Source organism: Heliangelus exortis, chromosome 4 (assembly GCF_036169615.1).
Source record: "Heliangelus exortis chromosome 4, bHelExo1.hap1, whole genome shotgun sequence".
NCBI lineage: Eukaryota > Metazoa > Chordata > Aves > Apodiformes > Trochilidae > Heliangelus > Heliangelus exortis.
The window spans coordinates 21,657,015-21,684,683 of NC_092425.1; the positions used below are offsets into that span (position 1 = coordinate 21,657,015).

The following is a 27,669-nucleotide window of genomic DNA, read 5'->3' on the forward strand; positions in this document are numbered from 1 at the left end:
TGTGGTGATGTTACCGAGCGAGAGGCTGTCTTTCAGATTTCAGCGCGCTAGATAAGTGCGGATGTACTGAGCTGTGAGCAGCACCGTCCACTCACGGCGGGGCTTATCTCTCACCACTGCATGATGAAGGAAAGGTTGGAAAATGTACAGCCAAGTGACACAGTCTGAGAGTAGCTTCCGACTGGTGTCCCCATGCCCTGCGGTTTGGCCCTGCACAGTAGCTCTCTGCAGCTGGGGGCTAGGTTCAGCTTCATCATCAACTCTCAGGTCTGTTAGTTTCACACTGGGTAGTAGGAGTCAGAGTAAATTCAACATTCGAAATTGTTTCCCAGCTTCTCACAACAGGCACTGGCCTGTTTTTTTAAGGTCTTATCACCGTCTAGTATCCTATATTTTGCACACAAAATTCTTCAAATCTTAACTGTAGAATCTTCTCCAAGTAGGAGTGCAAGATGAAAGATGAGAACTTGATACTCCTCTTTTTTTTTTTTTTGTTGGGGGAAGATGAATACTATTTGACAGTATGCCATGTAGATAATGAAGCTATTTTTTGCTAAAGGCAGGAAGTTTAGCACTAGGGAGAAAATTATTTAGTAAATTCTTCTAAGGCTGAATCAGTGGCTGGAAGAGAATCTCATGGATTTGTTGGTGTGGAAGAGCATGAATCCTGCCAGAGAATGTCATGCTATGTTGCATGACATGCACCAGCCAGGAAACCAATGTAATTATGTTATTTTGAGCAGTGATTGATTTGCATATCTAAGCTTCATTTCTCAGCAGGTGTGGATAGTCTGTGTTGTCCATAATTGTTACAGATTTTAAAGTATGGTGGGTTTTTTTTTTAAAAAAAAGTAGGGAAATGTGATGAAACCATGCATTTGTGTTTATATGTCCCCTATAGCACAACTGAGAAAATAACTATTTCTGAAATGGTGAATCCTTTTATTTAAAAAAAAGCCAACAAACATGTGAGGTATAAAAATAAAAGATGTGCAGCATCCTCATAACTAAAAAAAAAACAAGTAGTCATTCATTGAAGGGAAGGAATAAAATAGCAAGCTCTTTAAGTCGCCTCCCAGGAGATAGATTTTTTGCAGGGTCTTCATGCAATCATCCTGCTGAGTCAAAACCACTGATGTCCAAGCATGTTGGTGACAAAATTTCTTTCCAGCAAGTAAAATAATAATAATAATAATAATAATAATTATCTTACTTCTGGGGGGACAAAAGAGAGGAGAATGAAGTAAGAATTTCACAGTCAACTCAGAAGGCTAAGTCAGTAGTAACACGTCATCTGTAAGTTTTATCTGCTCTAAACAGATGTCTTGTGGTGTTACAGCTGATACAGAACTGCAGTTACCTTGAAAAACTCACTGTGTTAGACTGCTGAGAGTCCAAGAGATTTTGAGCTGCAAGAACAGTGACAGATCAGAGTTTAAAGTAAGAATCATCAGCCTTCCCCCAGGTACAGGTAGATATCTTCCCAGCTGTGTTTCTGCCAAAATATGTCATGATTTAATTATGAAGTTTAAAATGAGTAGAGAATTATGAGAATTGTCCTTTGCTCCCCTTCTTTTTAATGGTCACATTATGGGAAAGACTTGACATAGGGATTGCCTTTTGCACCCAATTAATTTACAACAGAGCCAACAGCATCAAAATGAAACTGAGACTTCCACTAGGCCTTCGAGAAATGCTGATTACTGTCAAGAATTTCATTTTTCATTCCCAAAGAAGAAACTTAATTGCAGGAAAAGGGAGTGGAGGAATTCTGTGTGCCAGGAGACTGGAATGGTCTGTAGAGAGAATGTGTCTAACCTCTGTAAGAGAAAAAGCAATCTGTAATTTAGACTGGACATGGGCACTAAACAGTAAGAATTCAGGTATGTTTCCATGTACCATGGGCAGAAGTGGAATCTTTACTGTGGAAAATTTGAAGGGAATTCAGTAGATCTAAAATTTGGGCTTCAGGGCCCACAGGAATATTTAAATACTTAAATTCACTTTGTGGATCTAGGTTGTTAAAGGTTTGAATAGCTTTGATTATATTCACGTTCATTTTTATCTTTTGGTGCAACTGTGAGGTTGTTTTGAGAACTGAGGTTTGGTACATGGTTATGGTAGGCAGAGCAAAAAGATGCACATTCATCTTTTTTTACTTCTTTCCCCTCTTTGTGTCAGTTTTTTGGTAATGCTCTTTACTGATTTGCAGGTGTTCAGAGGGGCAATGAATTTTCCCAGGAAACAGTTAATTAAACTTAAAAATAATTATACATTGTTAATGTGCTCTTATGCTTTACTGCATTACTTTATAGTATTAGCATTACTTTATGTGACTAGAAGCTTAAAGGTTGCAAAATAGCAAGCCTTACTGCATCAAATGCTATTTCTTGAAGAGATCAGCTTGCTCTCATAAATTTGCAAGAATGTACATCAGATTTTAAAGCATGCAAAAGCACTACTGATCAATTGCAAAGGTCACCAGTGGAGAATGGAGCCCTCATCTTGGATTTCAGTTCCTTTACTTTGAGATACACAGCTCAGAGATAGAGTTAATGAAATCTTAATTTTTCTTAGGAGCTCAAGTGCTGGATTGCCCATTCAGTTTTGTTAGCTCATTTCTCTCTCCAGCTGTAAAGCAGAAAAAAATAGCAGTTTTTCACTCCTTAGTAATGTTGTGTGGCTAATTAACACAAAGTTTATATTCCTTTTGAGGAGGAATGTAATACCATTCTGAAAACATAAAGGAAACTTTTTAGGGCTTCCCTTATTGTGTCTATTTTGTTGTGTTTATCTTTGATAATATGAAGATCTTCTACTTCCAAATCTGTGTGGAAAGATTAAATGATAAAGTGAGTTTCATAGCAGGATTGGGTGTTGATTTGGAATATTGGTTACTGTCACCTAATAAATAAAGTATACTCAACCAAACCAGAATTAAAACCAGTGATGAGTAAGTTACAAACAGCAATTGTTACTGATTTCACTATTTGTAATTGCTTTAGGACAAATGAAGAGAAACTGGGAAGAAAGAGTAAAGAAACTGGAAGAACTAGCATCTCACTATGAAAGAAATCCTCTTCCTCCAGTTTACAGACCAAGACTGTCCAAACCCTTCGAGCCATCCCCTGTTTGGAAAATATTTTATCGCCAAGCTGAGGCTTTTAATTATGTAAAAACCTGCAAAGAGGTAAATTGTTAGATGAATGTCTACTTTTTAGGTATTTTCAAGGTTGAACTTAATTTAAAAGCCTGGGTGACAGTGAAGTTTTTATCAGATCAGGTGGTTTTTTTCTTTTCTTTTTTTTTTTTTTTTTCTTTCCTTTCTTTATAGTTCTCTCCAATCCTGAAGCAGAAATTTTGTTTGTTTGCTTGCTTTTTGTTTGATTGGTTTGGGGGTTTTGTTTGTTTGTTTGTTGTTTTTTTTGTGGGGTTTGTCCTTGCAGAAGATAATGCTACACTTGAGATAGCCCTAAGAAATAATGGTTCTAAGATACAAATTGGTACGTGGTATCAACCTCTGACTGTAAAAGTGCTTTTTGGTAATGTTGTAGTGATAGATTTGTTCCTTCTGAAGGTAAGGGAGCTGTCAGGGTTAGCAGCAGAATGGGAAGGTAGAGTTGAGTAGAAAGACAAAGGAGGAAAAGAATTAGGAAGAAAAGCAATAAACAGGAGGCAGAGACAAAATAAAAGTAGTACAGCTCTCCAATGAGTAGCCAGTTCAGATGATAAGAAGTGATGAGCCAAATAAATGTTATTTTAAATGTATCCTCTGTTTTCAGTTCTCTGTATTTAATACTTTTCAAATTGATTGCTACTTTTAAAGAAAATACCAGGATTTCTTTCTATTGTTTTACATGTTTAAGTAATCCTGACAGTCCATTTTCCAAATGCACTTTCACTAGCTTGGCACTGTGGGCTTTTTTTGTTTGTTACCTTTTCAGATTTCCATTTTTTTATTTAAGTAATATATAGTGTAAAAATATTTGCTGTAAAGCCATCTGCTGTTGTCATGTCCATAAGAGTATTCCTTTCACATTGTTCCACTGATCAGAAAAAAGACAACTTGACAGAGAAAACAGAGCTTACATTAATGCACATCAAAAAACCCTTCAGATTTTTAGTCATGTAACTGAAATTGGAATGATGTTCTTAATTAAAAACAGGTGCTGCTGCTTGGGTTGAAACATGATCTGTTTATAGTTTTCTAGCTCTTACCTTTAACTAAAGAAATTAGTGTCAAATAAGAACATCTGTGGACTTGAACTGGTTCTTTGAATAAAAAAACCTTCAATGTTTTTATTTTAAAAGGATGTTCATGTTTTTGCCTTGGAAAGGAGCACACAAAGTAGACAGAGGTTTTACCTTGTGACAACATATAAAGAGCTTTGGTTTTATTACACGTGAGTATTTGAAAAGTGTTACTGTAAGACAGCAGAATACCAGATACACAGTTTTCCAGTAAGAGCTATTACTGGATAACTATCCCCAGTAGGCTGCTGCTCTGACTAGCACAGAGCTATGATGAGTGGCCTGAGGTTTCATCTTGGACATGGGGAAAGTATTTGTAAGGACAAACCAATCTATTCTGTTGTGAGATTCAACTTTCTTTTGGGGTGCAGACTGCTGTAATTTCCTGGAAGTTAAGGACCCAACCATTGCTAGTTCTTCTAGCCCTAGAATTGCATTTGCCGTCAGCTTTCCTCAGGGGATTACAGCAACATGTAGTGCAAACATACTTCTATGATCAGTCACATATCAGTTTAAATGGGCATTAATATAAATGTCCAGGTACTATTTTATCGTTTTGCATTTTCTTTATGTAGTTTCAAGTATTGACAACTTTATCATGTGCTGATTTTTTTTTCCCAATTTTTTTTTTTACACTAAAACATTTGGTTATGAAGTAAAACAAATCTATGAGTCAATTTTTATATTAAAACTAAGCTTGATTATTTCTTAGCTTGAAAATAAGATTAATTTTTAATTTAGTTTGAAAAAAAGTCTGTGTAATCTTATTTTTAGTGCTTAACAAGAGTGATAATGAGTTTTTTACTGTAGCAATCCTTAAATTCTGATTTCTACTGACAGTATGTATTGTAAGACTTGGGGGGGAAGGGGAAAACACTTTACAGACTTAAATTCTAGGACAGAGAGGTTGGTGTTTGATGATGACTTCAGTTACAATTTTTTCAAAGCATTTTAAGGATGCTACTTTTTTAATATGTGTGGTTTGAAAAAGAAAAGAATATTTAGGACTTGTGGAATTCTTGTTTGCAATTGGTAAGTATGTATAATATTTCTTTTGAGATGTGGTGGCTTGTTTTTGTCTTCTTTAGGAAAGATTATAGAACAAGTCTTATGCATTGCTATGAAGTAATTCCTGAGGAAGCTGCATGCAAACTTTATTTTGATTTGGAATTCTACAAACCAGCAAACCCTTGTGCAGATGGCAAGAGTATGGTTGCAAAGTTAATTGAGGTAACGCATTCATTGTCGATTTCATATGAAACCAAAGTATTTACCATTTTATCTCGATTATTCTATAGTAAAATGAAAAAGAACTGTAGACCTAGGAGTTATTTTTAATGAAGAAAAATGTAATATTCTAATGAAAGCAAAGGTTCTTTCATTTAAGTGGAAGGAAAAAGTAGAGAACGCTGGTTGTTGGAATGCTTGTATGCACTGCCAGTTTACTGATACGGAGTTTGCTTTTGCAGATTGTTTTATGTGCTCTGCCACTTCAAAGCTGTAAAACTGAAGGAGTGTTCAGGTGTTCTTCAGAGTAGTGTCAGTAAAAGTTCCATTCAGATATTCCTCATACCAATTAGTTAGCTAAATCATAACAGTGATTCAGTGTCCCAGCCCTTTATATCCTCTGTACCAGCCTATATATACCTCTGTCTTCCATTCTAGGTAAATGTACATAACAAACATTGTCACTGTGGATGTGAACTGCTTTGTGGTGGAAAAAAGCAGAAGATAAAGACACTAAATTAGAATTTGATCTGAAAAACTGAAAATCTGCTCAGCTTATCACTGTTAGTATACTCAGTGATCTGCTTATTATAGGAAATAGAGTCTGTGTCCAATTTGGTTAAAAGTTGCTATGCTAGGTGTTAACTTGAAGTAATTGTATGCTCAAAATTAAAAAAGAAAACTTGAAAAAAAAATGTGTAGAATCTGAATTTGTGTTAAGTTTATAGATGCCACTATCAAAAATGTTAGAGAAAATATCCTAATTAATGTTTATAATTTCAGCTTGTCTGCCAAAAATTAAAAGAACTTTATGATGTGAATTGCTCAGCCAAAGATGTCCTGAATTTAGATTCCAGTACTGACGAAAAATTTAGTCGACACTTAATATTTCTACCCCAAAAGACTGTATTTAAGGATAATATTCATGTTGGTAAGTGTGTTCTTTTCTCTTACACCTAAAAATAGAAGGTGAGGTTTTGATTGTGCAGTGCCATCTTAGATTTGAATATTTATTTTACTGGAATTACGTGTGGAAACCAATGTGCATTCTCAGCAGAAATGACTACTTATTTCTATTTCATTAAGGCTTATTATTTCTCTGTTCATCTTGTACTTACTTTTTCTATAATTCACATTTGTGTTTGCAAAACTGTAATTTTTTGGTGCCTGTATGTTTTATTTATGAAACTACTGGCAAGATTGGCTTTGGGTTGAAAATTGTTTTACAGAATGACAATGACCTTAATTTTCAGGCTAATTTAAAGCCTTAATTTTCAGGCTAATATCAGTCTTAACAGTCGAAGCTAAGATTTTAGGCTGTAAATTTGGTTGAATTGTGCTAGCACAGGGTCAGAAAGTCAGGACAAAGATGGTTTTAAGACACCTGTGCATAAACATGAGTGAGAAAAAGCCAAAAGCAATTTTAATTGTTGATACAAGCTAGGACTGCATGGGATATGGCATCTCCAATACAAAGAATTGCCAGGTCTTGACTCCATTTTAAAAATAAGTTAAATAAGTAGTCCTCACTTCACAGAAGTATTTTGAATATACTTTTAAAATACCATTTATGAAGTACTTAAATTTTAGCACCGGACTTGGTAGAATTAGGTTAATGGTTGGACCCAATGATCTTAAAGGTCTTTTCTAACCAAAATGGTTCTGTGATTCTTATTGATGATTCACTGAGGTGCTCATGGTGAGTGTTAAGAAAAATAAATGTGTGTGTGTATATATCTATATATATATATTGTATGGTGTGCAGTAAAGCAAGCTTATAGACATACATTGAACAATGAGGGCACAGCAGAGCATCAGCTGAGTTGTGTCAGAATGAAGCTGGAAATAATGGAAAACAGCTTGTCCAGTGGTGGAATTGAAATCTATATCAACATACAAATTTGGGTTATTTAACATTGCACCTGCAGCCTTGGTTTTGTAATTTCTTACTATTTGAACGTTTGACTTTGTTCCTTATCGTGTGTGTTTCAAATTAATAGGGTGAGGGAGAGGGAGCAGAAATGCTGTTAGAAAGTTAACAAAGGATCTTTGAATCATGGAATGGTTTGGGTTGAAAGGGACCTTAAAGACCACCTACTTCCAACCCCCTTGCATGGGCAGGGACACCTCCCATTAGACCAGGCTGCTCAAGCCCCCATACTAATAATCTCATGGGTTATTAGAAGGAGTGAAATTTAGATTTAGCTCTACAATTTGTGTCCAAGAAGAACTGTGACAGCAGCAGCAGAATTACATGTATCAGAAAGAAATTATGTGCTGTGTTTCTGGGTTTCCACTGCAAGAATAGGAAGAGTTGAGGATGTTGGAATCATAATTTTACTCCCGCTCACATTCCTGCTTTTATTCTGCTATCTACTTGGTCTCAATCTGTCTGATTGTCTTCATGTCTCTTTGTGTCTCCCTTTTCCTTTCTCACCCTTACTTCTTTTTTAGCTCTGCTCTTTCTGTGGTATCAGTCTTGAAAAAGGTTATACTGTATTTGTTTGGTTTTTTTTTTTTCATACCTCCTCTGTCTTTTAAGTAGTTTATTACTGTGCACTGTATGTGTCCTAGCAGGACATGTTTACTGTCACACAAAGTACATCTGGATTGTGAGTTCATGTTCTGCCTTTGTCTTTTCGACAAGATGGTGAAGTCGCAGTGAAAATTGATTTTTTTAAATAAGTGAGTTATGTGAATGTGTTAAATTCACACAATATCAATAATATTATGCTCTAGAGTTTTCATTAATGCATTTTAGTAACCTATTTGACAAAACTGGATTACAGCATATCAGGTTTGTACTTTGTGCAAAACACTGGTCTGTAATAAATAACTGAAAATGCAGATAAAGTAATTTTACAGAATATGTAGGAAAAAGTGTATGTCATATTCTGATTGAAGGATTTGTTTAATATTCAACTGTTTCTCATGTATTTCTCAGACACATCCAAGTGTTGTCTTTTTTAAAAATTCACCATTATGGTGTTCTGTCTGGTAAAAATTACTTTGAGTTAGTGGTATTTATGTGGGATAAACTAGAATATGAACTATCACATCTTGGGTGATATTGTTTCATAAGTATCTTATGTCAGGAGTCATGCACAAAGTGCGTAGGTTTAAAATTGAGTGTGATTTAAAAGATTTACTGTAATATTTTGAATTAAGTATCAGTCAGAATTAAAATGCAGGGTCTGAGTTCATAGCCCACGTAAGAAAGCACAGGAGATCATGAAGGTCCACAGGAAAGCTGTAGAGATCAAGAAATTTACATAATACAAAATACAGTCAAGGATCAAAACTGTGAAATTCAGGGTTTGGTTTCACATCTGACCAGTTAGAGGAAATGGGAAGAGAGAAAACAAAGATGTGTGTGAATGATAAAGAACTAACTCCCAAAGTAATCTTTCACTGACAAAAACCTTGCTGTTTTGGCACCAGGGTGATACTTCATTACAGACACACAGAAAAGGAAGTGTTCAACCAGGACTTTTTAAAGATATTTTTACAGTAATTGAAATAAATTACAGTTCTCATATATGGACATTTTCTCCCTGAAGATCCAGTAACTATTGTCATAAACCTAGGAATTCTGGGTGCCTGTTTGAACACACAGGGTTAAAACAGTGTCTGTGACTATGAATCATTTGTGTGCCTCAGTATTCCTGTAATGAGTTAAGAGGGTGGTGATAGTAATGCTTGAGACACTGAGTCATTCTGCTGATATGCAGCACAGAAGGACTGATAGTTCATACTCTTTCAGGTTCCCCATTAAGGAGTCAGCTAACAACTGCAGAATCCTCCTTGCCAGTTTTCCTTCCACTTCACAGTTTTCCATCTACATCTGTACTTACTGTCTTCTCTCTCCCTGCAATTAATATTCAGCCATGGCAGACAATTTCATGTGTCTGCCTGTCTTTGGTCACCATCTATCAGAGCCTGAAGTACAATGGATGTTGTATTACAATATTGGAAGTTTGAAAAGTCATTACAAAATACTTTTGTAAAAGTAATTTGTTGTTCAAGTAAGCCCTGGTCAAACTCTTATACCAGTTAATATACCGTGAAGCTGCAAGTAAACCTCTTAAATCAATCTTAAAATGAAATTAGGGTAAGAAGTAGTAAGAGAGACATTCACAAGATCTTCAGAATCCTAAATCTCATCTTGCTAATGTAATCTCATACAGACATTGAATACTATAAAAATAATCTACAAAACCTGTTAAAAACTACCTGTGATTGGATTAAAAAAAAAGGTTTGTTAATAGCAAAGCTATATGAATAATCTGCATAATCTAAGCATAATCTGCTTTATGTTTTTGTTTTTAAGGTAACTTTGTCAGAACCATTTTGCAGCCTGCCATAAGGTTAATGGAGAGTAAAGCTGCTGCTGCTGCTGTTATTCCAGAAGGAGCAGGTGATGTTTTCCAGTGCTCTGCGGAAGCAGTTGGATCAGATGGTTCTCTTACAAACTTCACAGCCAGTGAAGATGTTTCCAAAGGCTGGCCAAGCATTGCTCACAAAACAAAGGGTATGGAGACATCATACCAGGGAGAAGATTCAGAATATTCCTATCTAATAATAAATGATAAAGAAGGAGACAAGCAACTTTTTGTGGATCTAGGTAAATATTAAAAGTGCTTTTAAACCTCTTTGGAATGTACCAAAGGTTCTGAAATGAGATTGTTCCTTAATCTTTGATCAAACACAATAACAGTAACAGTGTTTTATCATTGTGCCTATGCTCAGAATTTAAACCAAATATATGTGCTGAAACTGTGCTCATAAATGCTGTACTTTAAAGGAGTCTCAGATTCTCGATGGCACTTTTTATACTACTACATTTAATTATTTTGCTCTGAAGTTTAAAGAAAATCTTGCCACACAAGACTGTAATTGACTCTAAGGATTTAGTGCTCCTATTTGGATTAAAAGAGGATAGTGTGAATTGTATTTTGGTCATTTCAGTTGAATTAGAAGTTGCTTCATTATGGAAAAAGTCTTACAGGTGTGGCCTTCTGCATTATTCTGCATGTATGAATTGAGCTTTCTTCCTCAGTTTGGAATGGCAGTTGTTAGGTTTTAATCTCAGAATTACAGAAATTTAGGGTTGGGCACTTCATGCTCCAGTTGTGCTCAACCTAGTCATGGTACTGAAATGTTTAAAATCTCCAGGATCACAACACCCATAATCAAACTCAAGTTTGAAAGTACCACCTTTCTCCATCCCCATATCTGGTTTCTCTTTTTTTTTTTTTTTTTTGCCCTCAGTGAAAAGAGTTTCACCCACTTCTGTACAGCAGTGTTTTAGGTATTTGAGGACTGATTATTATGTTTTTTTCTCAGATTTCTATGAAAAACCCTACTCGTTCAAATCCTTCTTCACAGTCAGCTTTATTGCTGGCCTCTTCAATAGGTCTGATTTGTTGGAACGTAATCCCAAAGCTGTCCCTCTGTTAGGCTTTCCCATTACTTATTCAGAAGGATTACTTCACACCTACTGTTCGAAATTCCTTCAAGAGTATTCATGAATGGAAATTAAAGAAAAACCAAATTGATTACCCTTTAAGAATTTAATGTTAGCCCTCAAATTAAATACTGAGGGTGGTTATGTTACACACAGTACTTCAGAACTGGAAGGGTAAAATTAATTATTGGAATGCTAAAATATTGAGTAATGGAATATTGAATAATGCTGGAATATTGAGTTACATCATGAGGCTGCTGTGATATGGATGTGACATTCTTGGTTTATGACATCTTTTAATTTATCTTCATGAAAATTAAATGTAACCCACAAATAATGCACCCACCTCCTCTATACATTCTTAGACAGACTAGGAAGTATTTATGATACCTGATAATTTTTTGTTGTTTGTTTTTGAGACTGGAATTGAAGTTTCCCAATACATCTTCACAGTGTACTATACACAGAAGCTCTTGCTGGTTAAAATAATTGTGTAGCTTTTTATGCTCAGCTGCATTCCACAAAGATAATGGGAAAGCAGAAAGAAACTTATAGCAAGGATAATTTCAAATTATTACAATGCCTTTGTAGAGGTCTTGAGTCTTAATTCTTTGACATAAAAATGTAAATGTGTGCATGATCTTTCTTTGTTGCATTTCTTACATGCAAGGTGAGTTGAACTCAGTGGGAGTTTTTGTCCAAGATGGGTCTGTGGAAAATTAGTTAACTTACAAGTAATAATCCTGAAATCCTAGTAGTGTTGTTAAGAAGTATTTGTTTTCCTGTAGGAGTTTATACACGGAATAGAAATTTCCGGATGTATAAATCATCAAAAGCAGGAAAAAATGTGATTCTGAAGATTGCAGAGGATAATACATTTGTCCCTAACTGTGGAGCCAACGATTCCTTGGAAGAAGCCTATTTTCTTTCCTCTTTGATCTGCAACATCAGGTAATTGTTTCATTCCAGTGGAATTGAAAATACTTTGAAATACATATTTTTAGTTGGGTTTTTGTCCTGTAGCAGCTACCAATAACTATCAACAATGGCCAGTTATTTCATGAACATGGTTACAGTGTAATTTAGGAGTTGCTAGTAGAATTCATTGTTTTTGAAGAAAAAAATTATTGGGATGAAGGGTTTTTTTGGTTGGTTTGTTTTTTTCTAACCTACCTTCAAATGTTTAAATAACTCAGAACATATGGTATGGCTTCTGAGTTGTGCCTTACTTCTCTGTACACACTCAAAATTCTAAAATGTAACCATTATTAACTTGGGTTGGATTCAGTGTAGCTCTAAAAGCAAAAATTACAGACATCCAGTCAATTAAATACAAAGAGTATTTTCCCAGGTGTGGTAAAAAAAATTAAAAGGATCTTTGTACACATTTGCTTGCATACCAGATTTACCATTTGGTACCTTAGGCTGGATATTGATACCTACAATAATCACATTTTCTCTATCTAATCTAAACCTCTGATACATCTTGCCCTGCACCGACTGTATCTTAAGATGATCCTAATCATTACTGCAACAGAAAGAAGGTTAAAATGGTATACTGATCTGTATGATATCTGTAATATTTTTGTTAAAAACATGTATTTGTTGTGACTTGTTTTTATCTCCTGACATGCTCATTATCCTGAACAGATGCCAGTAGCCCTGTAGCATAAATTGTGTAGTGTATTCAGATGATGAGTCTGTCATAAATCTGGATGAGAAATTCCGCTGTGTGATCAGCTGGCTTCCAGCTAGAAATATGGCAAGGAAAAGTAGTTCATTGTAGAGAGAGAAGGAAAAAAAACAACAAAAAAATTTTCAGAGGGTATATATGCATAAATATTGCATCTAGAGCAAATGCTGTTGTAAGAGTAGTACAGCAGGACAATAGACCAGGAGTCCTGGGATTTTTACCAGAAACTGGATTTTGCTGCTCTGAAGGAAGAAGCTGTGCCTGCAGCTGGCACGAGTTAGAGGAAATCGTAAAAATGAGAAGAACAAAAGTGCTACAGGGGTAGTGAAAGGTAGCAGGGAGAATCACAGACTATTAGAGGTTGGCAGGGACCTCTGGAGTTTGTCTAGTCCAGCTCCCCCTGCTCCAACAGGGCCAGTGAGGGCTGGTTGCCCAGAACTCATGTTATGTGCTGTGTGTTATGTGCTGTGCTACCTTATGCCATGGCATCCTGTGTTAGGGTGTAAGAATCACACATTTACCTTTGTATTCTCTCTTCAGAGTGGGGGATGGAACCAAAGTTCTGTCATCTGGCTTTTCGGAGGAGGAGAGAAAAATGTCTGCTTTTTTAAACAGTAAAACTACCAGAAGCAATAGAGGTACCTCAAGCCTTTCCTACTGTATAAGAAAAAAGTACACTTAAATTAGCTCCAGAGTGACTTACACATGTGATAACACCTAGGAGAGCTTTTCTCCCACCAGCTTTCTGCAGGAGATGGGGTAAAGCTGTACTGAAGGGTGTTCTGCAGTGCTTGAATGCCATTTCCCCTCCTTTCCTGCTCCCAAAGCTACCCTGCATTGCACCAGTTCCCTCTGCACCCTGGGAGGGGGAGGGGTGTGCAGTTCAAAGATTTACAGGAAATTACACTGGATTTATCCCTGGTTTTATTTAAGGATTTGATGCGATTCATGTGCATTTCCTGTCTGTTGGTCTATATCCTGTGTAACAATTACATATTTCCATGACAAAACCAGTAAGGGTAAATGTCTGTGGTCTTTGTTTTACAGATTCCATGGAAGGTTATCAGGAATCACCATATCCAGAGATTGATTATTTTGTTCGTTCTTTGGTTAATAAAGATGGGGTGCAAGGAGGTAAAGAACACAACTATTTAGAAATTAGTATTCCACAGCAGTATTTTTAAAGAGTTAATTAATTAGCTTCTTCCCCCCAGGGATACGACAATGGAATTATTTCTCTCTGGAAGAAATACTTGTATATGATATTTCTGGTTACCGTTGGTGTGAAAACATTGGAAGAGCTCACAAAAGTAACAACATAATGTATGTTCTTCAACTATTTACTTTAGAACAGCTTTAGTTTTCTGCTCAACTATTATTCTATCAAAATGCAGAAAAAATTATGGATAGAATTGGCACCTGTTACAATTTCTATTCTCTTGGGGGGGAGATGGGAAGTACCTTCCCCTCCAATTGTATTTTTTTGATAACTGAACTTGTATTTCTCTGTGAAGTAATCTTCACAGTGTTTCAAATACATGCCTGAAGATACAAGTCAGAGTATGTTAAAGTTATTAAGTAGCTTTGATGCTTCCTAGCGAGGAAGCTGAACAGTCAGAAATAAAGAAAACAGACCACTTTTAAATTATTTTACAGTGCATCTTAAATTATACATTTTAACTTGGGAAGCCTGAAGTTTATTGAAAAAAAACATCACAGCCTGTAAAAAAGAAACATGCAATAAGCATGCCAGAGTATGAAAACAACAGCTGTACTAATTTACTAACAACAAAATGTTACTAACAACAAAATTAATTATTTCTTAGGATTCTGGTAGATCTAAAGAAGGAAGTCTGGTATCAAAAGTGTCATGATCCAGTCTGCAGAGAAAAAAACTTCAAATCACAAAGTAGGTATTCTGTGATTTCAAAGAAATTACACTTAATACTTGGAATACTTGGAATGTTAATATAATGCTATATATTTGATTTAGGTTTCCCGTTACCAGCTCAGCTACGTCTCCCTTTCCTTTTCAAAGAGGTATGTTTTTGCCCTATTGATATCCTAAAGTTCCTAGGGCTAAAGTTGCCTCTGGAAGTCATTGCAAGTCCCCACTAATGCAGTGTTGAGTTCATGAAGGTTCTCCAGCAGCAGAGTTAGCACAAAAACTGTCAGCACAGATGAAGCTAAGTTAGTGGCATAGCCTAACTTCACCTGGGATTAAAGATTTTCTTCTGTTGTGGTCTGAACAGAGTTACCAGTGCATAAAAACACAAGACCACTCCAGGTGCAGAATGGGAAAACTGCCCCCACGTTAAGTTCTGATGTGGACATTTGCCTTCATGCTGGGCCAGCTAAAATAGAAATGCTCTTGGAGCACTTAAATCAGTCAGAGTCAGGTTTAAGTCAGTGACCCTCAAATTTGAAGTTTACTTAACTCCATTTTAGTGTATTAAAGCAGTTAATGTCTACCTACATGGGTAGAAAGTTGGCCCTTTGCAACTTTTAAATTGACACTTTGAAATTTCATACTGCAGAATGGCACATTAAGCTCTACATAAGCAGATCAATAGCTATTAGTGGTATTTCATAAAAGTTTAATTGAAATGCATTTTCAGATTCTGACAGTATCTTCTAACAGGCACTAAAATTAATTTTGACCTTGTATGATTTTAAGAAGCTGTGTACAACAGACTACTTTTTTTTTCTGTTCCTATTAAAATAGGCTTCCACAAGTTAACATAGCTATAAATTAAGCTGCTGGAAAATGTCTTGTTGGCAAGCTTTCTGTAGTATCCATTATAAAGTGACAGTCAACTTTCAGACTTTCAGGTCAGACAAGCTAAAGGCATGAAGGCCATTTTTATGTGGAATAAATACGATTCTTGTTTCTAAAAGGAAGAAGAATATGCAGTAATGGATGAAAGAGGGAACACAGAAGATAAAGAAAAAACAAATTGTAATGCAGCAGACTTGTCAAAAAGCTCAGTATCTCTAGAGAAAAGATTGTCTCAAGACTTCCTGTTGTCAGACAGTGAGTGGGGCAATGCCAGTGATGATGTCTGTTTCCTAGAAGCTACTGAAGATGTGGAACTAGCTGAAGCTGCAAATGATAGTTTGAATTATGCCATGGAAGAAATTCCTGATGAAGTTCTTTTGGAAGCTTTCAGGAAACAGGACACTTGCACTACAGAAGACAGCTAGCCAGACTTGGCTAGCAAAACCAGATGGCAAGCAATGAAACTGCTGTAACACAACGTGGTGTCACATGCCTTCTGTGAAAGACACTGAGTGACTGAGTTGAGAAATGCTCTTCCAGAGCTGTAAGACAAAGACCTGAGTGACAAGTATCCTCACAGCTGGATGCTCTTGAGCAGGCATGAGGAGATCACAGAAGATTATACATGGGCTGGAGAGTACTGGACTGAAAACTTGTCATGAATGCTGCTCAAAGTTTAGCACTTTTAACACTTTACAGTTTCTGTTTTCTTTGCTCCATGTCCAAGTGTTACTGATAAGCCAAGTAAAGTAGATTACTTCCAGAAATAGGAGAAAATTATTTACTTCAAATACAATTTAATAAAAAGATTTATCTATTAATATGTCAACCAATGTCTCTGTGCTCTGTTTTTTAAAGTATATATTGCTTTCAAGATCACATTACTTTAATAGCCCAAGATTAAAACCCAACATTTTTAACAGAGAACAGACAAGCTTTACTACTTCAACTGGAACTGTTAATTTCATTAATTTCACTAACACTTTTAAGTTCTCACACAGAGTATCTGACAATAGAAAGATACAATCTCTGATTCAATCAATGACTTCTCTTAAACATTGAAGCAATATATAGCAACAATGATAAGACAAGCTTTAAGCACTGACCATTTTAATGGCTGTTGCTAACAACTGTCAGAAAGTCTATTAAAAAACACTTAATGTTTCTCCAATAATTTCCCTCTTTGCACAGCCAGAGCCTTTTGCAGTTTCTTATTAATATTCTGGAAGTGTCTTTCTGCTCCTAGAATTCTCTTCGACTCCACCAGAAGAGCAGGTAGGCTGGAAGTTCCATACTGTTGTTAAGAAAATAAAGGCAACATCTTTAACTGTAGGAAAAATCACTTACATATCTGTATTTATGTTTCTTCTATCTGAAATGGTGCAATGGAATTTTAAAGAGGACGGAGAAAAACATTAGTGAGTATTCTGGGATGACAGGATTTCCTTACACATGGCAGGCATGTAGCATTGTCAGCAGAAAACACCCCAGCAGATCATGACCCATGGCAAAAGGAGTTTTGGACTATATGAAGTTAATGTGGTGGTGAAATACAATGCTGTTCTTGACATTAAATCCCTTACAGAACAGACATGTAAGTCTGGGCTTTCCCTGTAAGTAAGACAGGGCTTTCCCTGTCTTTGAACAACAGCAGCAAGAAAAACTCATTACTTGTTTGCCAGTGTTAATCTTTCTTCAAGTTCTATTAAAAATGTTAGATCTGAGAACAACCATTATATTTCTTTGTCTTTTGAATTTCTCAACACTGAAAACAAAATTGTCCCTAAAATATTTCAGTTTCTAACATAAGACCAAAAAAGAGATACTGTAGTACAGCTACAGCAGTTATTCTCAAGTTGCTTCCACAAAGGCAAGTAACAAAATATTGCTATTCAATGTAAGTTAAACATTAACAGAAATGCCCATCTGTCCAGGAAAAAAAAATGAAGGGGTTGATGCAGAACAGTTCAGCAACACATGCAAAATATGTACTTACTACCATTTTTTCTTTTGGGTTTTCTTCTTCATAACACAAACAGTCTTCTTGTAGCTCCTTTAAATCAGTAAGTAATTCAGTCGCTTGCCTCAAGGAAGATTTCCTTTCCTGCATCTCAGCATATTCTCTTTTTAGTTTTATCTGTTGTTGTTCAGCTCTGAAAAGATCAAGGCTGTGTTTGATGACTGTATCACATATTTATTTCATGAGTAACTATGAACTTATTTCCTATGAAGAAGCCTTAAGGGACAGGCTTGTCAGATATACAAAGCATATGATAATATAGCATGCTGTGTAATTAGACTAACTAGCATATTATTTAAACAGGTGCACTGGTCCAAATCCACAAAAAAACTCCTAAACTCTCACCCACTTCTGACTTTTGAGTCTGACAAAATGACCACCCTGTAAAGGACTGAAGTTTTTCAAGTGAAGTTTCTCAAGTACCCTGTGTTCTGCTTCTGCACACAGCTGCTGCAGGCTGAAGTATACTCAGGGTCTGCAAACCAGATGCTCCTCTGCCTAAGAAAACTGGAGGGCTCAATCGGTTAAATTAGCACCCCAAAAGCTAAACACCAACAGTTATCTTCATTTAACAGTGGGGCAGCAAAAATCTATCTTTAGGTGATTGAAGGATTAAGACACAACAAATAAAAAAGCTGAAGACAGCTTTTTGAAGGGGTTCAAACCCATGTTGAGGGATGCCTTTAATTAGTTCGGGTGAAGCTTGTCCATAATTACTGCAAAGAAAACAAGACTCATGGTCATTGAGAAAGGACTTTCAGTCTGCTCCAGTGGATCAAAGCATGTGGTTGCCTAGAGTTAACCTACAACATGTATGTTATATGTAGCTTCAGTATAAAGCTTGTCACTAATAACCAACTGAATTTAGGGAACTCTAGTGGTTCTTCCAAATAATGTAATTTCTGTGAGTGTATCTCAAGGATACTAAAGATTAATCCTAAATTACAGAAGAATTGTGTAGCCACATTAGATGGAAACAAATCACATGAGCAGAGACACCCCCACCACACTGTGGAGGTGATATACACTCTCCCAGTTCAGAACAAACAAAAAGCTCCCTCTGTACTACCTTTTAAATATGATTCATTACCTTTCAATTCCAATTGTAATGTTAGTGTTTTTCTTATGAACTTATGGTCTGAAATCCCATGCCAGTAACTAGTTAGCTAAGTGACCTTGCAAGAATTACTGTCTAGACAACTAAATTATGAATAGCAGAGGTTAATCTGAGCTTCTGTAGAAATAGAAGACAATGCATAACAGAGTTTCATCAAAATAAAATGAAAGAATAAAAACAGTTACTTTCAGAATACCAGACTTCTTAAGTTCTTCAGGCTACTATTGTGCATTATTAGAAACCTACCCAATGAGCTCTTCTCTGACTTGCAACAGTTGCTGTCTTTTCTTTTTGATCTCTGCTATTACCTGAAAAAATAGTGAGGAAAGCCTTTGAAACAGTTTCTGTAACTTCAAAGGCACACAATTCAAATTTCCTTGGCTTTTTTCCTTTGAGGTTTTGTGGTTTTGATTCTGGGTGTGGAAGTTTCCAAGATAGCAAACCTTACAAACTACCATATTTTACATTTGTATTTCAACACTTTCAAGCTCTTTAGTATGTCAAACTGTCATCTCCATCCAAAATTTCTCCAAAGGAACACTGGATTTATGAGCATATAAAACGAGTTTGTGACATTTGGAACTCAAACACGACCATGTCTAGCAGAATTTTGTTTTTTTTTAAAAATGCATATTATTACAAATGTATGTTCAATGTGATTGCTGTAACAAGGGATCTGAGCATAATTAAGCTTTAACGCAACATCCAATATAAAAAAAACAAAAAAAATCCCACAACCTAATCATAAGTTTAAATTTAGCAACCATGAATCTGATTTTAAACAAAGAGGCAAAATATGGATAACTCTCAGTGGCTGCGAATTCTAGTTGTGCATTAAAATTTCCATTTGACAAACAGAATAGCTCATCATGTCACCTCAGATTAACAAAACTTCAGTACATTTATGGTTACCTTCCAGAATAACCTTTTGGTACTTGTTATATGCTATCACATCCTAATATGCATTCCTTCCTTTGATAGCAGCATAGCAGTATACATATGGAGTATGTGATCTATCATATTCACTTTTTTTTTTTCAGAAAAAATCTTGGTGGTTCCCTATCCTCTGTTTGTACAGTTGATTCTGTAATACAGAATTTTTGTGAATTTTCCTAGTCAACTTCTTAAAATTTCAATGCCCTCCTCTGTATGCTGTACAATCTAGTGGTATTTACCTTAGCATTTTTTTTCTTCATGTTCTTCAGTTCCTGGATTTCCACTATCTGCAGAGGAAAAGAGAATTACAGATTGACTATGGATCTTGATTTCATCTCTATCCTTCTAAGAACATGGCTGCCAAAAATTACTTTGGAATAACATAAAACACTATTTAAAAAACCTACAACACTGGTTCAAAAGATTGCAAGTGTATCAGTTGGGTATCAGTTCTTCTCTCGTTCTGCCAGAGGAAGACTGCTGCCCATAATAGTATTAAACTACCTAGCTCAATTTTTCTATAACTTTTATATAATGTTTATATTTTAGTCATTCTAAAACTTGCCCATTCTAATGAATCACTTTGAACTCTACACTTTTAGTGTTTAACCATTGTATTTGCCATAATGCTTACAAAGTTCTGAGTCTTATTTGTCATAATTATTGAGAAGAAATCTTAGTCTTCCAAGCCAATAAGCTTTTTCCAGCTAGGTTCAAATCGTTAATTAAAACAGGATGATTTTCCCTGAGCTATATTAGAAGCCTTAGTCAAGCCTGTACACAAGAGTGACTAAGACACAGCATAAAGATAAAGATTAAATCATCAAAACTCCATGTCCATGAGCTTTTAGAACAGTGTTGGACAGGACAGTTTGCTGCTTCAAATTATGCAGCTCTCCATTTCCACTACATAATGCTTTAGATATGAGACAAATAGTAAAGTTTACTTATTCTCAATGCTGAAAATTTTATAAGGTACTTGCAGGACAGCAGTGCTCTGTCTAAAGACAATTCTCATGAAAGCCAAGACAGAGGCTGCACACAAACTGCTTTCATACTGTTTATCCTGACAAGAGATTAAAAAAAGTATCATAAAATAGATGTGTAAAGGACAATATAAACCCATAGGCATTCTGACTACAATGTAACATAAAGCTCTAAATCACTACCACAAAATTTATTTTATTTATGATATACTTACAAGATCAGTGATTTGGTCCTTGAAAGCAGAACAGAAGCCACTGATAGCTTTTCTGCTAACTTTTGATTCTATGCTTTGTCTGGAGAAGTCAGAGGGACAAAACAACCCATTTAGTTTAGCAAAGGAGAAATTTCATCTAAAAGCATTCTTTTAAGTAATTAATATAGCCTGTGTTAAGCAATTAGCAGCACAGGCAACTGTTGACCTTTCACATACTAGCAATAGCTTAATTTCTACATAGAAAATCATCAGCTGTGTTGTTCCTATGTTTGGAAAAATATCAGATTCCTGGAGACCACCACAAGATCATATACCAAAAATATTTGTATCACAGAAACCTAAGAATCATTGGAATAACATCAGAATGTAACCACACAATACTGTATGCCCTCATTAGCAAAACACAGGTAATTTGGTTTTTAAACTTTGAGTATTCAGCCATAAGAAAGATGAATATTTACACGTAATTTGCTGTGATCTTCTCAAATTCAGCCAGAATAACATCCAGTTCTGTAATATCTTTGGAAGATCTCTTCATTGTTTCAGGACACCAAACTTGTACAGAACAGAGGCTATCCACTGAAACAACAGAATAAATATAAGCATTGTACGATTCAATTATATGTTCTAACTAATAGAAGAGTTATTGTGCCTACTACTAAAATAACCACCTAAAAGTTATTAATATTTTAATACGAAACTTGAGGGAAACATGGACTATTTCATCTGTCTTGGGTTGAGCAACTATGATAAGACTTCCCTGGGAACATTTTAGAACTTGGGTGATCAATTATATACAACTTATTCTTACTCTTAATTTCAAGCAAGTTCAGGAATGCATTGTTACACTAACTGATAAACTATACAGTGCAGTTTAGATACAGCTGTTTGGGCTCTAAAATTGACCAGCCTGAGTTTGGGCAACTTGCCCTACTCAAAGAACACAAGTTGTTTTCTCACATTTGTATATATTTTGTATTAATAGTGTACAAATGTTTCAAAAAAAGCTACATCCAAATACATCTCTGTAAACTTTGCAATAGTTTATTAGCTAATTCCACAGCACCTTAAATTATGTTTCTTCACACAATCCCAAATGTAATTCTCGTACTTGGATGTGACGGTTCAAAGGAAGCAAGAAACAAGTTTTTCTATACCAAAAAATACCACTAAAGCTCTGTGTACTGACAGCTGCACCTACACTGAAAGTCAGGGGCACTCCAAGCTCTGCCCCACAGGCTTCCAGAGCAAGAGACACACCAAAGTGTCCTACTGCTCCACACCCATCAGGCTGCACGCAAGGGATCAATGCACAGACCTCTGATTTACCCCTCCAGGGGAGTAACAGAGTAACAGGCAAGTCCGTGGGGATCAGACCCCTGATGCAAGCCATGGGGCTCAGAGCTGTGTGGCACACCAGCTCCTCAATTCAGCCATCATTAATGAATGCTTAGACCAAAACTGAAACCAAAATCTCACATTTCTAGAAGCACCATGCTGATACATATCAGAAGTGAAAGCCACTGACTTGTGGAAAAGCCCTCATCTTGAAAGATGAAAAGCCATATGGGAGATTTGAAAAGTCTACTTTACCAGAAGGATCTGATGTGTCCTCCTCTGAAGGACGCTTCTTTCCTGCCTGGAACCCAGTCCTATTCAGAGCTTTCTATGATATGAAAAGTAGATTAACTTAAAAAAAAAACAAACCAACACCCTAGGCTTACTCATTTAAATTTCTGAGAGATGGCAATCAGGCAGAACACAGCTAAGTACTTCAGCTTTTCATGACTGAACCACCAGTAACATCACCTTAGGGCTATTTCAGCAGAATAACAGCAGAGCTGCACTGACACCTCAGCCACTGGCTGTGCAGCAGGAGGAACATTTTAAGGAGCACAGGGGCCCCCAGTTCAGCATAGCAATCACCAGTATTCCCAGTTCCCTGATGGGCAGTGCCTCCTAACCTTCCTTTTAATTTACATTCTGTTCCAATTCTTTCTCTACTTAGACTACTTTGTGACATGGACACAGAGCAGTAATTCTACAAGAGTGCTGCAGTTTACTAATGGGGGACTACTGCACTGTACTGAATTTTACAAAAGGATTTTCAACAATTCCAATTAATTTCACTATGTAAAAAGCTTTTATGTAAATTTTGGCATAGCTTCTTCTGTCACAGGCCTACTGTCTCAAACCTGCAGATAGTTAACTCTTCCTCTCTACGCCTGGAAGCTAAGTGAGCCAAAACCAATTTACACTAATGGCAGTCTAAGTGTGAAAAAACAGCCAAAAACCAAGTGTTTTTTGTCTAATTCTAATATATATTCAAAATTAATTTTATCAATGAAAAATGCAATTCTCTCAAATACACTTACTTCAATACTGAACAAGTATGAGGGATTTATTCTCCACTTAGTATGCAACTCTTAAAAAATATATGTATTCCAGATATAAATAAAGTATTGGAAAGAAGAGAAGAATATATTCCCAAATGAGCAAGAGAATAGGCTATAGGACACAGGAACACTTGACTATTATACTCCCCATTGACATGACTACTGTAGCTTTAAGTATTTCATATGGCCACCTCAGAAAAATTATTTGAGGGTTAACTATTTGGGACACTACTTAGTGCTAAAGAGGTATTAAGAAACAAAAGAAAGGTCTTGGTTTCCCGTCCTCTCATGCATTCATGACATAAGTTACAGTTAAATTGACTGATGCAACTTTCTCTGTACCCCATTCTCCTTAAAGGATTCATCTTCAGGATCAGCTGTGCTGAATTTCTGAACATCACCATGAGACGTTTTTGAGAGGTGCTTTTTTTTACTAGGAAAAAAAAAATCCACATGTAAACACTGAGAAAGAGTGATATTAAACCATATAAATAAAAAACTCTTCGGTTTTGGGGGACATTTTGTATTGCATCACCATTCAGTTTGTGTCTCCTACATAAACTGTGTATAATAAACAATGTACAGCTTGCAGAAGTTAAACAGTAATTTATTCTCCCATTTCTTTCCTACATTCCCAAATCTTACTCTTTTGGTTTCTCATCTGGGAAATCTTAAGCAAAGTATCTGTTTTAATAAGCAACTACAGAAACCTGAAAAATGGAACATTTTTACCATTTAATATAAAATCTAAAGATTAAATTAAATGCTGGCAGTTATTTTTTCACCAGACCTTTTTTCTGTACTTTTCCTTTGCTCCACTGAAGCATGATTAAGTGACTTGTGTGAATGTTCCTCTCCATAAGCATCCACGGCTGTGCTGTGCAAAGGGTGATCTATAAAGGACAGAAAATCAGCCTTATGGAAATGGTTCCCACCTGTGCAGGCAAGGAGCATGGACACACTAGCACTGTCTGCCATTCAGCATCTACTTAGAATTTTTGTACTTTGCTCACCAACACAGAAGAATCCTCATTAAAAGTTATTATTTAAGGATTAGGAAAAATACATTCAGTAAAAAGCTGACTAGTTTCTACACTCATCCATCTGCTACTTCTTTACAAACTGAAATCAAAGGTGGTTGAAAAATCAGCATATACATGTGATATATAGCAGGTAAAAGATTTTGTACCGCTTACTGAAAGTCTCTTTGCTATGGCATACATCAATCCCCTACACATTTAAACAACCTTCTAAATTTAACCAACCAGTATTTTTCGATGAACTTTTACTTGGACATAGTCCAACATTATTCTTGTAACTTCCTAAATGACAGGAAATAACACCACTCTCAAAAAAAACCCCTAAACCTGGTCTCTCCTTGCCCCTAATTTTCCCTGGCAAGAAACGATACCTTTTCCTAAGAAAGCATTGAAATATTTTGCCCATATACTTTGTTCATGAAAATCATACATTAAATGACATTGAAGTTAATACCAACCAAATGAATCACCAAGCTCTTCAAGTTGATTTGCTCCTGCTACTTTCAATATCCTTGAGACATCTGGTTCCTCAAGTGGAACTGATTTCCAGCGAGGACGGGAGTTGTCTTTGCGTTCCTGGTTGGATACAAGATTAATAGGCAGTTCACCCAGCTTTTTGAGTGCAAACCAGATTAAATATGACAATTAATTTCATAAATGTTTGACTAAAAATACATTTAACCTGGACCATATTAACTACTGAGCTACCATACTGCTATAAAGTATTTCAAGAACGTGTTTCCTCAGGCCATGTTTTTCTTTCCCTAAGAGGTAAAAAATTTATATATTCTGCTATTTGATACTATACTGTAGCATCAGCTTTATCTTCTTTTATAAAAATAAGTGTATAAGCTCAGAAATCTTATAACAGTCTAATATCTGGTTTCTATGACCTATGGCCCTTTTCTTCTCAGACATTTAAGTATTTCTACTCTCATCTCTGTATTACATCAATGTCCCCACCTGTTCAATTTAATAATTCTCACTTTAAAAAAAAAAAGAAAGCTTTGCATAACTTCTTATAAAAGGTGGTATTTGTAAATCAAGTATTACACAGACACTTCTGTAAAGCAGAAGGGTAGAAGAGCAACAGTTCATGAAATATTTGTACATGTATCATTCACAACCTAAGCTTGGGATTAATTTCCTCCTTCCTTTGTCTGTGTACATGGAAAGGGAATTACAAGAGAACACCAGCTTCATGAGCTTTTAAAACCACTAGCACTTTGCAGCACCTCACAAGTTTTGCTATGGTACCAAACACAGGCACATTAACTAAGTCCTCTTTAAACGTTACTCTTTAGTTTTACAAGACTGGTTTCAAACTTTTGCCTGTTTGAAAGCCAAAGGCCCATTTTGCCTGATGATGTGCTACTTCCAAAAGAAAAAACGAGAAACACCCCCCCACCCCCCTCCCAAACCTGCCCCAGCACAGCCCTCAGCAAAGCCCCACATGAACACCTGCACATCCACCTCCACAAAACAGCTCAGTAAAACCGCACACTTGCTGGTTTAGTTCGGCTCCATCTAGCCAAACTTACGCTTAATTTATTTCCAAAATTATTTCTCTTCGGTTTCTTCCTTGAGGACATTTTGTTATATACTGAAAATACAGCTGAGGATGAAGCTACTGACAAATCGTCCCTGCTTCAAATCGGTCTCAAAACCTGGGAGAAAATAGTAAGTCTGTTAATTAAATGGTAATGCATAACTCTCTTTAAAAGTAGTAAAGCCTACTTTATTGTACCAACACAATGACCGGCATAGCCTGTGAAAGTTGGAAGCCAAGCGTAAGTATTAAAAAGATAACAAAGGACAAGGCACAAGGCGACTGACACCTTGACTGTTTCTCCACAGCTGCTGTTTCTCTCCCGCGGGAGACCCCCAGGCCTCCGCCTCCCCGGGCAGGCCCGGCCCCGGCCCCGGCCGCGGCCCCGGCCCTGGCCCCGGCAGGTCCCGCCGCTCCGGGAGGAGAACAGGCGGGCAGTGACCCCAGCGGCCTCCCCGCCCCACCCAACCGGCGCGGCCGAACCCCTCGGTCACCGGCGCCCCTCGGCCCGGCCGCTCAGGGACTCACCCGCCGGCAGCAACACCACCTTCCCGCCGCGATTCAAGCGGCAACGGCGGCGGGAAGGGGCGGTGCGAGCAGCCGGCTCAGGGCCGGAAGGGGAACACGGGCAGGTCCTCCCGCAGAGCTCGCACAGCGGTACTGTACGCACTCCCTCTGCTGCACACACCCGTGCTGCACACACACACACAGCGCTGCTGCACACACACACACAGCGCTGCTGCACGCACATACACACCCTGCTGCACACACCCACACACCCTGCTGCACACACACACACACCCTGCTGCACACACACACACACCCTGCTGCACACACACACACCCTGCTGCACACACACACACCCACCCTGCTGCACACACACACACCCTGCTGCACACACACACACACATCCTGCTGCACACACGCACACACCCTGCTGCACAAAGCGCTGCGGCAGAGCCCCCCACTGCTGCTGCTCCCCCCACTGCTCCTTCGCAGGCGGGGTAGCGGCCACCGCCCCCAGCACCGTAGGGAGATGCGGCAAGGTGGGCAACGCTGAGGCCTGGGTGGTAATGGAGGAGGGAGACGAGTTCTGGACTGCTCCTGACCTTTACTTTGCTCGCAGTTTTTCACTACACCAAACTCCACCATGGTTTTTTCTCTCTGTCCCCCCACCCCACACTGAGAACTGATGCTGTGCACGGTGGCACTGCAGACACTGCTTGTCTCAGGGGCATTGCTAGAGTGGCAACCAACACCTACTGTCAAAACTTGTAGCAGTTGATATTTGTATGTGTCTTGAATTGTTCCTTGCTTGCTTATAGTAGCATGTCAAAAAGAAAAGTAGGATTCAAATTGTAATTCCAGCTCTCTGGCCCTTTCATGGCTCAGCAATTACATTTCTAACAGAAGATACAACAAGGGGTCAGTCTCACTTGTTGGAGGGGCCCTCTTCATTCTCAGGTATGGGTGTTCTTCCAAAGATCATCTACTTTCTTCCAAATCATCTACTTTCTTCCAAATCATCTACTGCTGCCTCCCCACCACACTCCTTTTTGCCCAGCCAAAAGACCCAAAACCACAGTACCGGGTGCAGTGGTCTCCTTATACTTCTAGTTCGCAGCCAGCCCCATTTAGCAGTCCATGCACCTGAGTATAGACTGCCTTCAGCAGAGCTTTGCTTCTGCAGTGATAAATCATAGAAAAGGTCTTTTCCATCCAAAACCTTTAGATCACCAAATCCAACCATTAACACAGCACTGCTGAGTCTGCCACCTAAAGCATCTCCCTAAGCACCACATCTACGCCTTTTAAATATCTCCAGGGATGGTGACCCCACCACTCCCTTAGGCAGCCTCTTCCAGTGCCTGACAATCCTTTCACAGTAAAGAAATGCTTCTTCATACCCAATCTAAACCTCCCCTGGCACAAGATGAGGCCCTTACATGGGAGAAAAGACCAACACCCACCTCACCACAACCTCCTTCCAGGT

At 37.3% G+C, this 27,669-nt stretch overlaps 2 protein-coding genes across 6 annotated transcripts; one reads left to right on the forward strand and one right to left on the reverse strand.

Annotated features, from left to right (window-relative positions):
- Positions 1-1,372: 1,372 nt before the first annotated feature.
- Positions 1,373-16,246, forward strand: PRIMPOL (primase and DNA directed polymerase). The gene is made up of 13 exons (XM_071743287.1): positions 1,373-1,465; positions 3,006-3,190; positions 4,312-4,403; positions 5,340-5,481; positions 6,262-6,409; positions 9,809-10,102; positions 11,734-11,896; positions 13,179-13,276; positions 13,686-13,772; positions 13,853-13,961; positions 14,465-14,547; positions 14,632-14,678; positions 15,537-16,246. The coding sequence occupies exons 2-13, from the start codon at positions 3,011-3,013 to the stop codon at positions 15,840-15,842; spliced, it is 1,749 nt and encodes a 582-aa protein (XP_071599388.1). The 5' UTR covers positions 1,373-1,465; positions 3,006-3,010; the 3' UTR covers positions 15,843-16,246.
- Positions 12,856-27,669, reverse strand: CENPU (centromere protein U). Of its 5 annotated transcripts, none has more exons than XM_071743296.1 (12): positions 26,205-26,354; positions 25,669-25,794; positions 24,586-24,703; positions 23,878-23,980; positions 23,430-23,520; positions 22,285-22,357; positions 21,153-21,270; positions 20,692-20,770; positions 19,730-19,777; positions 18,801-18,862; positions 17,414-17,570; positions 12,856-13,211 (listed from the first exon to the last, which is right to left on the reverse strand). In XM_071743296.1, exons 2-12 carry the CDS (start codon positions 25,717-25,719, stop codon positions 13,134-13,136), a joined length of 978 nt encoding a protein of 325 aa, XP_071599397.1. In that variant the 5' UTR covers positions 25,720-25,794; positions 26,205-26,354; the 3' UTR covers positions 12,856-13,133. The 5 variants fall into 5 exon arrangements, with proteins under 5 accessions (XP_071599397.1, XP_071599395.1, XP_071599396.1 ...); XM_071743294.1 differs by lacking the exons at positions 12,856-13,211; positions 26,205-26,354 and adding exons at positions 16,185-16,711; positions 27,647-27,669; XM_071743295.1 differs by lacking the exon at positions 12,856-13,211 and adding an exon at positions 16,185-16,711 and having other exon boundaries at positions 22,285-22,343; positions 23,419-23,520; positions 26,205-26,351.